This window comes from Emys orbicularis, chromosome 9, assembly GCF_028017835.1.
Source record: "Emys orbicularis isolate rEmyOrb1 chromosome 9, rEmyOrb1.hap1, whole genome shotgun sequence".
In the NCBI taxonomy this organism is placed as follows: domain Eukaryota; kingdom Metazoa; phylum Chordata; order Testudines; family Emydidae; genus Emys; species Emys orbicularis.
Genome location: NC_088691.1, coordinates 78,859,987 through 78,873,616, shown reverse-complemented (window position 1 = coordinate 78,873,616; position 13,630 = coordinate 78,859,987). Strand labels below are relative to the sequence as shown.

The 13,630-nt window shown below is 41.6% G+C and overlaps 1 protein-coding gene across 1 annotated transcript in view; it reads right to left on the bottom strand.

Moving 5' to 3' along the window:
* Nucleotides 1-210: 210 nt before the first annotated feature.
* RNF13 (ring finger protein 13) overlaps nucleotides 211-13,630 on the bottom strand; it is a 116,559-nt gene continuing 103,139 nt past the window's right edge. The window contains exons 9-10 of the mRNA XM_065410332.1: nucleotides 4,233-4,313; nucleotides 211-1,722 (exon numbers count right to left, since the gene is read on the bottom strand). Coding sequence (XP_065266404.1) covers nucleotides 1,358-1,722; nucleotides 4,233-4,313 — 446 coding nt within the window. The 3' untranslated portion in view covers nucleotides 211-1,357. The remainder of the gene's footprint in view (nucleotides 1,723-4,232; nucleotides 4,314-13,630) is intronic.

Here is a 13,630-nt window from a genome sequence, read left to right as displayed (position 1 = left end):
AGTTCTCCATGAAACATTATCACACTTACAGTGCACATAATGTTGATTACTATACTGTTTATTGTATCCTGTGATATACCTTTGGTGCAACGTAAGTGAGTTAATGTTATGGGAACCTTAACATTTGTATTTCCTGGTTCTTTTTAAATACATAACCTTACCATCAGTCTTTGGCCTTAATTATATTATAAATAAAAAGGCAGCATGTATGCAATGTGACAGTTTAATAAATTCCTGCTAATACTTAAAGTGGAAAACATGTTTATTAACATTCTTTCAAATCCCCCTTATACAAGGCCATATAAAAAATCTTTGCATTTTGATTATACATAGTTATAATGATATTATATATAATTTAGGTTTTCATGATACACTAGTAAGTACAGAGTTCTGTTAAATATTTATAACCACTCATTTTCAAATCAAATACTTGAAAAAACAATTTATCTATGTACATAGTTTAGCAGACTAATGCAGCATAAAATGCTCCTTATTTAGAGGTATATGATGTGAGGATCAACAGAACAGTTACTACAATTCAGTATTTCTATATACAGCTTTGCTTGCCTTGTTGTTTTGGTCACTCCCAGCCCCTGCATTATTGTCATATAAAATTAGTCTAGCTGCTATCAGCAAATGGGGCCGATTAATAAGATGTTCATTATGAATCTTTTTGTGTGAGCTATTTTAAACCTAACTGATTCTGAAATTTCCTTCACAACCTTAAACTGCTCATGCAAGCTCAATAGGATTACTTGGAAAAGTAGCAGAATCACTGCTGTCAAGATTAAAGCATCAGTTTCCCTGCTTTGTGATCTGCTTGCTAAAAGAATACTAAACTGTTCTACCTCCTTCTTTCAGTAGTGGTGGCAGCCTTGGGAAAACCCCAGAGACACAGGAACCATATACATTTTTGATTGGGTTGGAGGGGTAGCGCTTACCATACGGTTAATAAATATTACTATCAATATAAGCCAATCTTACCTACAAGCTGTAATCAGGAAAAAAACCCCTACTTTCTTGGCTATATCCCATTTCAACAAGATGCTGACATTTAAAGTAGAGTCTCTGGTTTACTGTGATATCCCTACTGATGGAGACTCCCAGCACTATTCATTAGTATTGTGAAGTCCAGTTAAACTGTTCATTTTGAAAAGATAAATATGTGAATGAATAACTGAACCAAAAAATCTGTCTGTAATATGACTAAAACATAGAACACTACATGAAGAGCTGCATCTATTGAAGTAACCAAAGAGACCACCAAATAGAATGTATTCCCTATATAAGTGTATGTAAAGTATAGCTTTATGAACAGTTTTGTTCTTACGAGATTGATCACTAGCAGCCTTGAAGCTCAAACAGTATTTGCCGCTCTGTACTCCCTTTCATCATTGGGCTGTAGCTGAACCACTACACTCTCTTCATTCATTCCATCCTCTGCATCACTACTATCAATATCCTCATTGTCGTCTTCCTCATATTCTGAAGATTCAGTCATGTTTTGATGGGAATGAGACTCTGACAAAGCCCCAAATGACTGAGTGCTAGCTGAAGCTAATGGTCTAAGCAAAGGGGTGTTTTCAGAGACTTCATTCTCTTCTTGACTGCTGTCTGTTTCAGAGTCTGAATCCCCTTGAGAAGGGACCACTTTCTGCTTACACACAGGGCATGTTTTCTTGGTTTTAGTCAGCCATGGGTCCACACACTTGCAATGATAGGCTGTCAGGAAACAAAACAGGTATGTCATTTGCTAGGTAAACATGACAGTCTGAGGTTACTCTTGTTATGTTATAATTTTGTGTTACAGTTTTATGTTAAATAATGCTGATTTTAAAAGACCTTGTGTTTGGGTGTCAACCACACACAATGCCCGATTGGGGAAAAATGGGCCAATTAACTTTATAGGCTGCACCTGGAGGAGAGGCAGGGACTAATAAAGGTTAACTGATGATGAAGGCCAGCTGGCTGGGGCAGGCTGAGCTTATATAAAGGCAAGAAGGGGCTGTTGGGAGGAGCTCTGCAGTCCCTCCCGCGAGGTGAGGTGAGGCGAGGCACGGCACGGTACAAGGTGGAGGTGATATAGGGGGAGAGTAGGCCCTGGGATCCTGCCTTGGACTGTATGCATCCGAAGAAGTGAGGTTTTTACCCACGAAAGCTTATGCCCAAATAAATCTGTTAGTCTTTAAGGTGCCACCAGACTCCTTGTTGTTTTTGAGTCCAGATAGAGACCACAGGGTGAGCAAGCAAAGGAGGGGACATCTGACTGCTTGAGAGCTAATCCCCAGATGAACCACAAGGTGGCGCCACTTGTGGTGAGTGAACCTCTTCAGAGAACGTTGGTTACTGTAAACCAGTTGGGATATTGGTCACGTTTACCTTTGGACAACACCTAGCACAGTGGGTCCTGATCCTAACAAGAGCCTCTGAACACTATTGTAATATAAATAATAACCATTTTTGGACTCTAAGGGCAGGGAAAGTATCAGCTTCCATCAAGTGAACAATCATTAGACCCTTGCTGAAGAAGTTTCTGATGCTGGAAATCTTTTTTTCCTGAGAAGGTTGTGGCAAGGCAATTTTCACTGGTGTCTACTGGAGTCTTCCAATCTCCTTGATCTCTTAGTCTGGTATTAGGGCTGGATTTGGCACAGCAACTGTACTGATCTCAATGGCCTTATCTAAGCTGAGAAAATGCATCTTATGAAAATGTCTTAACTAACATGATGATCAACACAACCTAGCAGGACAGGTGTGTTAGCTGGTCAGGAACCCTACAGTTAACCATGACCAACTAATATGTTTTTAAACATGGTGTATCACTTTCAATACTATGTATAAAGTCATGTTTAACATGTAGTAATTAACATGTTTTCCTAGGACAAGTGTTCATGATGATTCCTTTAGATCTGTCAGTAGCCTTTGACTGTGAGATTTGGTTAACTTTGTGGCCCTTAGCTAGGGTAGATGCCATATTTCTGTTCTTTCTTTCTGAGAAGTCCCAGGCATTTGTCTGTCTGCCCTCAAGGTTCTTTTGTATGGAATTCTACAAAACCCTATTTAGTCTCTCACTGAGCAGAACGGGTATGTGAAGCCACTATGTGAGATGGTTTTGGTTGCACTGTCATCAGATGTCTCATTTTCATCTGACCTGATGATACTCTTTTGCAGTGCCTGGTGAGGGTGTGACATTGAGAGCAAACTGGCTAAGGCTCAGTCCAGACAAGATGGAGGCAATGTGACTAGTGGACTGAAGGAAGGATCATAAGGGTATGGTAGGGATGGCTCCTGACCCTTTTGTTAGGGGGTTTGTCCAACCATTGTCCAAGATGTTAACAATTTGGGGGAGGTCCTGGGCCCCTGATTGCTCCTGGATTTCTAGCTGGTGTGGATAGCCAAGAATACCAATTTTTACCTGTGTCTGGTTAGACTTTGCAATCTTTTCTATTGGATCTGGATCCACTTACTGCAATGTGGCAACATTTGAGGAAGACTAATCAAGACCAGCAGCTGATGCACAACATGGCTGGCTCCCTGCTAGGCAGAATTAGTCACAGGGAATCTATTACATCTTACAGCTCTCCTAGCAGAGCACTAGCTTCCAGGTCCAAATGGGTTTATTTCCAGGCTACTCAACAGACTCTCTCTCTCTAGGTTGCTGTGGCAGTAGAGATCAGCTGAGCAAACAGTCCTTAGATTTAAATGTCTGGGAACTGATTGAAACATATACTGTATGTAGAGTCTGACTCTGGAGTGCACTTCTCCACTGAACTGACACACACAGTCTGATCTTCAGGGCAGGGCCGGCTCCAGGCACCAGCGGAGGAAGCATGTGCCTGGGGCGGCACATGCTAAGGGGCGGCATTCCTTCCATTCTTGGGGTGGCACAGTCTGGGCGGCTTTTTTTGTTGTTGCTTGGGGCGGCAAAAATGGTAGATCCGGCCCTGCTTCAGGGCACCAATGTCAGGCCCATATTTTCTCTTGGGCATCTGACTGAAGGAAGGTGGACTCATTGGTTGGGTGATTAGCTGTGTTATCCTTCTCTTGTTGCTGTTTAGAAGCCAAAATTGTCTGTTTTTAATCCCATTTTGTATATAGACTCTGGGCCATATTAGAGAGGCTACCTTTTATAAATCAATCAGTAAATAAATTCATTGCTGTTTTGGACACAAATATTTTCTTTAAATAACTGTTATAATTAAAGTATTAAAAACCAATATGCAGCTGCTTACCATGAGAGCAAGGAAGGATTCTGAGCTTGTCTCCATCCTCATATTCATCCAGACAAATGGCACATACATCATACTCATCTCCTGCAGCAGAAAATTGTGAATCAATACTACATTAAAAGCTGTATAACAAGCTGTATAATCTTCAAACACATACAGATAGGTTCTTCTGGATATTTTCTTTAACGTCCATAGGTCAACTGTTATCTTTTCCCATCCACAGCAATTTTTTTAAAGTTGTATTGTCCCTTTCATTATACTTCTTATTTGAACTGTATGTTCATCTGTTCTCCTCTCAAGTGCAGGTTGATAAGGTTGCCATATTTCCTGAAGTTTGTGTGAAATGCCTTTTCTTTAATATTCTTATTAAAAATGTATTTAAAATATATGTCTACATTATAATATAGATGCATCAACTATCAGTGGAGTATGTTAATTAAAAATATAGTAGCTAAAGAACAAGCAGAAGAATATTCATTTTCATATGCCCCATTTTAATTTGACAGAAACTAGAATTCCACTTTTTTTAGAGGCAGGAGGACTGGAGGAAATCAGAATAATGAACAAGGAGCTATTACTTATCTAGTCATAAGAGAAAACACACACACATACAACTAAATAATATAAACCTCACAAACAAGATTTACATTATCGGTACGCTGCCCAGTATATAAACAATTTTCAACTGTCATATTCCTTTTTACCATGTGTTTTTATTAAGAATTTGACTTACTACAGGGGGGGTCTCTGCTTTGGTCCAGAGAATCATAGGGTGTCTTGTGTGTATGCCTGCAGACCTTGGCCCAACATAGGCTGTGGTCATGCCCGCTGGTCTTGTCTCAGATGGGAGGACGATGCAGACAAGCTGAACTGCCAAAGCTGCAGACTTTTAACACGAGTGTTCTCTTGCCTCAATGAATATTTAGATTCACATTCTTATGTTTGTTTTTCTATATACCTACGTGTATCCCTTCTAAACTTATCCAGAAGTTATACTGATGTATTTTCTTAGTTACATAAAGGAAACAATCTACAGTTTTATTATCATTTTATACAACACACACAACCAGACTAACAACTTAAAGCATTACTTCTTACAATATTTTTAATCTCTCAATCTGGTATTCTGTGTGGGCATTTAGTAACATCCTTGAAACATGTAGTAAACTGTTGCCTCAGTTGTTCGTTATTCTGTAATGAGGTATGCTAACAACCTAACCCCTGATAAACTGCAATTACTAAAGAAATACACAAACACTAAAACTATGTGATGGGCTAAATATTCAGGTAAAATACAGCAAGAAGATTCTTCAGGGGATGGGGAGGCCAGAATTAACATTCAGAAAAGTTTGCCCAGTCATATATACCAGGAGTGTAGCTTCTGATAGGTGTTATATGAAGCGGGGATGTAAACAGGTTATGTGTAGCTACCAAAAATCTGTCTTGGTTCAAAGGTCTCCTGCATTTCAATCTAATGTATTTTAGGTCAGAAATTTGGGCTATCAAGCGATTTAAAAAAAATTAATCGTGATTAATCACGCAATTAAAAAAATTAATCATGTGATAATTGTGCTGTTTAAATATTTTTGGATGTTTTCTACATTTGAAAATGTATTGATTTCAATTACAACAGAATACAAAGTATACCGTGCTCACTCTATATTTTTATTACAAATATTTGCACTGTAAAAAAACAAAAGAATTTTTCAATTCGCCTCATACAAGTACTGTAATGCAATCTCTTTATCATGGAAGTTGAACTTACAAATATAAAAAATAACTGCATTCAAAAACAAAACAATGTAAAACTTTAGAGCCTACAAGTCCACTCCTCACTTTCTGGGGACACTGTAAATAAGAACAGGCGGTCGCATGGCTCTGTTGTAGCCGGCATTGCAAGATATTTACATGCCAGATGTGCTAAAGATTCCTATGTCCCTTCAGGCTTCAACCACCATTCCAGGGCACATGCGACCATGCTGATCATGGGTTCTGCTTGAGAACAATCCAAAGCAGTGCGAACTGATGCATGTTCACTTTCGTCATCTGAGTCAGATGCCACCAGCAGAAGGCTGATTTTCTTTTTTGGTGGTTCGGGTTCTGTAGTTTCTGTGCTGAAGCGTTGCTCTTTAAAGACATCTGAAAGCATGCTCCATGCCTCATCCCTCTCAGATTTTGGAAGATACTTCAGATTCTTAAACCTTGGGCCAAGTGCTGTAGCTATTTTTAGAAATCTCACATTGGTACCTTCTTTGCGTTTTGTCAAATCTGCAGTGAAAGTGTTCTTAAAATGAACAACATACTGGTTCATCATCTGAGACTGCTATACAGTAACTCCTTGCTTAACGTTGTAATTATGTTCCTGAAAAATGCATCTTTAAGCGAAACGATGTTAAGCGAATCCAATTTCCCCATAAGAATTAATGTAAATGGGGGGAGGGGGAGTTAGGTTCCAGGGAAACTTTTTTTCACCAGACAAGACTATAATTAATTAATATTAATATATATATATATTCATTCACATATACACACACAGTATAAGTTTTAAACAAACAATTTAATACTGGTACACAGCGATGATGATTGTGAAGCTTGGTTGAGGTGGTGAAGTCAGAGGGTGGGATATTTCCCAGGGAATACCTTACTGCTAAATGATGAACTAGCAATTGGCCGAGCCTTCAAGGGTTAACTCGTTGTTAATGTAGCCTCACACTATACAAGGCAGCACGAATGGAGGGAGGGGAGACAGCATGGCAGACAGAGACACACACACCGTGTGTGAGAGAGATGCGCATTCCTCCTTTAAGTACACTGAACCCACTCAAAGTACACTGCCTTTTTAAGTAGATCAGCAAGCTGAGACGGCAGCTGCTGCCAGGAAGCTCCCTCCGTCCTAAGCCCTGTCGTGTGTCCCCCCTGCTCTATGGAAGATGGGGTAAGCGGGGAGCAAGAGGGAGGGGAACACCCTGACATTAGCCCCCCTCTTCTCTCTCTCTCCCCTCCACCCCCCGTGCACAGCAAGCAGAAGGCTCCGGGGAGCAGCTCCAAGGCAGAGGGCAGGAGCAGCAAATGGCAGTCGGGGGAGGCACAGTTGAACTGCCGGCAATTAATAGCCTGCTGGGCGGCTGCCGCACAGGGAACTTAGGGGAACAGGGAGCTGATGGGGGGGCTGCCGGTCCACCCTGGTTCCAAGCCCCCACCAGCTAGCTGGAATGGGCTGCTTTTCCTGCAAGCAGTGGACAAAGCAGGCGGCTGCCAAACAACATTATAAGGGAGCATTGCGCAACTTTAAACAAGCATGTTCCCTAATTGATCAGCAACGTAACAACGTTAACCAGGACAACTTTAAGTGAGGAGTTACTGTAACATGAAATGTATGGCAGAATGTGCGTAAAACAGAGCAGGAGACATACCATTCTCCCCCAAGGAGTTCAGTCACAAATTTAATTAACACACCATTTTTTTTAACTAATCTTCAGCATGGAAGCATGTCCTCTGGAATGGTGGCTGAAACATGAAGGGGCACACGAATGTTTAGCGCATCTGGCACGTAAATATCTTGCAACACCGGCTACAAAAGCGCCATGCGACCGCCCGTTGTCACTTTCTGGGGACACTGTAAATAAGAAGTGGGCAGCATTATCTCTTGTAAATATAAACAAACTTGTTTGTCTTAGTGATTGGCTGAACAAGAAGTAGGACTAAGTCAGGGGTTCTCAAACTGGGGGTCAGGACCCCTCGGGGCTCACGAGGTTATTACAGGGGGGGGGTCGCGAGCTGTCAGCCTCCACCCGAAACCCCGCTTTGCCTCCAGCATTTATAATGGTATTAAATATATAAAAAAGTGTTTTTAATTGGTCAGGTGGCTTTTTAAGATTTGGGTTTTTTAAATTGCAGGTTGTTACGGTTTTTGTTTTGCTCAATGCACATTGTTGGGAATAATGCACCTTTTGTTAGTCTTTCTAAAAAAGAAAACGAAGCACTTAGTATATTTCCAACTTTTTTTTTATCTGCTTAGTTGGTTAGTTTTCTACAACACCTTTTCCCAATTACTCTGTGCAGTCTTGTAACACACAGAGCATAACTTCTATTTAAATACCTTCCAGCTGATTCATAAAAGAAAAGCCTGGGACAGTAGGGTAGCAATCTGATGCTATCCACATATTTACACATAAATGAACTTGGTTTCAGCTTCCAACTCAGGGCTTAGCTTCTACTTCACATTACCAAAAAAGGATAGTCTAATTATTCCTCTTTTCTGCCCTGATGATTTAGGATTACTGCATACTCTTTTTAGGATTTTAACTAATATGAACTAAGAAATGAGCCACCTCATTAACAATAGGTCTACTTTAATTAATCAGTCTACTGTTTCACCTGATTTTTACCAAGAAGCTTTTACACATTTCCCATTTTCCCAATATTGAAATCTTAGTCACCTTGCAGTAAGAAAACATAATCATTTCAGAGATACTAGTTCAGGTTATTAAAATAACAAATGCGGGACTGAAAACGTACAGTGTTCTTTACAAACATATAATAAGGAGCATTCTCCACCCTAGAGCTTTCAATATAAAATAAATTCAGGAAAATAGATAATATGTTACACTTCAACAGCATCTATGAAAGGAGCTCAAAGTGCTTTGCAAACATTCTCAACATCTGGATAAGACAACATAATACTCCTCCTACAGAGGGAGATAAAGATGGGCAGGACTTGAACGAGATCACTGGTGAATAAGTGGCAAAGCTGGGAATAAAATTCCACACTCTTGACTCTTAGCCTCCTGATTTAACCATGCTCCCCGTTCACTTGTCTGTATTTCTGAAAATACACATCTACAGCATTCATTCACACAACTAAAGCTGTGCTGTACCCTAGTGAAGTCCTTCACAGGACTCTCTCCAATATTTAGGCAATACTTCGGTATTCTGGGGAGAAAAACCCCCTACTTATGTGTACTCCTGTCTCTCTCGTAAGATCTGATCCTGCAACCTGAATGCTTGTGCAACCCACATGCTCATAGTGATGCCAAGGAATGCAGTATCAGCCACACCCCTTTATCAAAATATGGATTATACTTTACTCATCTCAAATTTTATACTGACTGATGAACAGTAGATTACATTGGTGGTGTTGTGTGTTTGGTATCTGCTATATGTATTTTCCAGCTACAGGGAAAACAGCAAAAAGTATAAAAGCAATGAGTCTTTCTGAATTAAGCATTGCGTGTAAGATGAGAAGCCAAAGCACACATTGTATTCGGATGGGGAGACATTGCTTTCTGGTGGATAAACTGAATTTTGCTATGTGTGGGGTTGAGATTCATGATGTAAATCATTCAATATCCATCTAACATTGACCCTAGTGCAGTAAGTTGTTCTGTTATATTTCACAGTTGAGGGGTGGGGAGGGAGGGAAATCTATCTATTGCTTGACTTCTGCATTATGATAGACACTACCAAATAAAACAAACCAACATGAGCCAAAACACTTTGCACAACAAGGCAAATTGGAAAAACTGGTTTGTTAAATATCAGTGGAGTAATAGCCATTGGGTTGGGATGGAAAAGGGTGAGGAGATGGAAGTTACTAAGTTACTACGACTACAGGGAACAGGGGATAGATTAGTAGATCGCACTGTCACCAGGCAAAGGCAGGTTTATGTCATTGGAGACTCCTTACTGAGGAGGTTAGACAGGCCTGTGACCAGGGTGGACCCAGAGAACAGAAGGGTGTGCTGTCTGCCGGGCGCTAAGATACGGGATGTGGACCTGCGGTTGAAAAGGATCCTAAAAGGAGCAGGTAAGAACCCCTTGATCATCCTTCACGTAGGAACGAATGACACGGCTAGGTTCTCGCTAGAGAGAATCAAGGGGGATTATGCCAGACTGGGGAAGACGCTTAAGGAAGTCGAGGCTCAGATTATCTTCAGTGGGATTCTGCCTGTTCCTAGAGAAGGACAACAAAGGGCTGACAGAATTGTGAGGATAAATAGCTGGCTAAGGGCGTGGTGCTATAAGGAGGGCTTTGGGATGTATGGCCACTGGGAGGCTTTCGGGGACAGACAGCTGTTCTCACGGGATGGACTTCACCTGAGTAGGGAAGGAAATAGACTTCTGGGAGGGAGGCTGGCTCATCTCATCAAAAGGGCTTTAAACTAGGAATTTGGGGGAGACGGTTGGGAGATGTCCAGTTGATCTCCACGCCAGATTCCAACACTGAAAAGGAGGGTGAAGAGATAAGCACGGATATAGGTAGGGGTAGGGGATTGGACATAAGAAGGAGGGGGCGGATGGACAGTACGGGGTCCGTACCAAATTGCATAACTAATGGGAGAAAGGATAGACAGCATACAGTAAGATGTTTATACACCAATGCGAGAAGCCTAGGTAACAAAATGGAGGAATTGGAGCTCCTGGTCCAAAAAATGAAACCTGATATCGTAGGAATAACCGAAACGTGGTGGAACGGTAGTCATGACTGGAGTACAGGTATGGAAGGGTATGTGCTGTTTAGGAATGACCGGAAAAAAGGTAAAGGTGGGGGAGTGGCATTGTATGTCAATAATGAGGTAAAATGTAAAGAAATAATAAGTGATGGAATGGATAAGACGGAGTCTGTCTGGGCAATAATTACACTGGGTAAAAGAACTACTAGAGCCTCCCCTGAGATAGTGCTTGGGGTGTGCTATAGACCGCCGGGATCTAGCCTGGATGCGGACAGAGAACTATTTAATGTTTTTAGGGAAGTAAAAACTAATAAGAACTGTGTAATCATGGGGGACTTTAACTTCCCAGATATAGATTGGGGAACAAATGCTAGTAACAATAATAGGGCTCAGATGTTCCTAGACGTGCTAGCAGATGAATTCCTTCATCAAGTAGTAACTGAACCGACGAGGGGGGATGCAATTTTAGATTTGGTGCTGGTGAGTAGTGAGGACCTCGTTGAGGAAATGGTTGTAGGGGACAACCTTGGCTCAAGTGACCATGAGCTAATTCGGTTTAAACTAAATGGAAGGATTAACAGAAATAAAACTGTGACTAAGGTTTACGATTTCAAAAAGGCCAACTTTAATAAATTAAGGCAACTACTTAGGGAAGTGGATTGGGCTAACATACTTAGGGATCTAAAGGCAGATGACGCTTGGGATTATTTCAAGTTGAAGTTGCACGAGCTGTCCGAGGCCTGTATCCCGAGAAAGGGAAAACGGTTAGTAGGCAGAAGATTTAGACCTAGCTGGATGAGCGGGCGTCTCAAAGGGGCGATTAAGAAAAAACAGAAAGCGTACAAAGAATGGAAGAGGGGAGGGATCAGCAAGGAAACCTACCTTATTGAGGTTAGAACATGTAGGGATGCAGTGAGAAAGGCCAAAAGCCGTGTAGAGTTGGACCTTGCGAGGGGAATTAAATCCAATAGTAAGAGGTTTTATAGCCATATAAATAGGAAGAAAACAAAGAAAGAGGAAGTGGGACCGCTGAAGAATGTAGATGGAGTGGAGATTAAGGATAATCTAGGCATGGCACAATATCTAAATGAATATTTTGCATCGGTCTTTAATAAGGCTAACGAAGGGCTTAGAAATAGAGGGAGCAGGACAGAGGGGAATAAAGGAGGGGGGATTGACATTACAGCATCAGAGGTGGAAGCCAAACTTGACCAGCTAAACGTGACTAAATCGGGCGGACCGGATGATCTTCATCCTAGAATATTGAAGGAACTGGTACAAGAAATTGCAAGCCCCTTAGCGATAATTTTTAATGAATCTGTAAACTCGGGGGTGGTACCGTTGGACTGGAAAATAGCTAATGTGGTTCCTATTTTCAAGAAGGGGAAAAAAAGTGACCCGGGTAACTACAGGCCTGTTAGTTTAACATCTGTAGTATGCAAGGTCTTGGAAAAAATTTTGAAGGAGAAAGTAGTTAAGGACCTTGAGGTGAATGGCAATTGGGACAAATTACAACATGGGTTTACAAAAGGCAGATCGTGCCAAACCAACCTGATCTCCTTCTTTGAGAAAGTAACAGACCTTCTAGATAAAGGAAATGCGGTGGATCTAATATACCTCGATTTTAGTAAAGCGTTTGATACTGTACCGCATGAGGAATTATTGGTTAAATTGGAAAAGATGGGGATCGATATGAAAATCCAGAGGTGGATAAAGAACTGGTTAAAGGGTAGACTGCAGCGGGTAGTACTGAAAGGTGAACTGTCAGGTTGGAGGGAGGTCACCAGTGGGGTTCCTCAAGGTTCGGTTTTGGGTCCGATTTTATTTAATCTATTTATTACTGACCTCGGAACCGAATGTAGAAGTGGGCTGATAAAGTTTGCGGATGACACAAAGTTGGGAGGTATTGCCAATTCGGAGAAGGATCGGGATATTCTGCAGGGAGACTTGGATGACCTTGTAAATTGGAGTAATAATAATAGGATGAGATTTAATAGTGAGAAGTGTAAGGTGATGCATTTAGGGATGACTAACAAGAATTTTAGTTATAAGCTGGGGACGCATCGGTTGGAAGTGACGGAGGAGGAGAAGGACCTCGGAGTCCTGGTTGATCGCAGGATGACTATGAGTCGGCAATGTGATGTGGCTGTGAAAAAAGCTAATGCGATCTTGGGATGCATTAGGCGAGGTATTTCTAGTAGGGACAAGGAGGTGCTGCTTCCGTTATACAAGGCGCTGGTGAGACCTCATTTGGAGTACTGTGTGCAGTTCTGGTCTCCTATGTTTAAAAAGGATGAACTCAAACTGGAACGGGTACAGAGAAGGGCCACTAGGATGATCCGAGGAATGGAAAACCTTTCCTATGAAAGGAGACTCGAGGAGCTCGGTTTGTTTAGCCTAACCAAAAGAAGGCTGAGGGGGGATATGATTGCTCTCTTTAAATATATCAGAGGGATAAATACCAGGGAGGGAGAGGAATTATTTCAGCTCAGTACTAATGTGGACACGAGAACGAATGGATATAAACTGGCCGTGGGGAAGTTTAGGCTTGAAATTAGACGAAGGTTTCTAACCGTCAGAAGGGTGAAATTTTGGAACAGCCTTCCGAGGGAAACGGTGGGGGCAAAAGACCTCTCTGGCTTCAAGATTAGGCTATGGAGGGAATGGTTTGATGGGATAACGTGATTTTAGTCAATTAGGCAATAACGTGCCATCGCTGGTAAAATGAGGGTCCGGCTGGAGAATCTTGCCTGTATGCTCGGGGTTCTACTGATCGCCATATTTGGGGTTGGGAAGGAATTTTCCTCCAGGGTAGATTGGCAGAGGCCCTGGAGGTTTTTCGCCTTCCTCCGCAGCATAGGGCAGGGGTCGCAAGCTGGAGGATTCTCTGCGACTTGAAGTCTTTAAATCACGATCTGGAGACTTCAACAGCTGAGTTAAGGGAAAGTG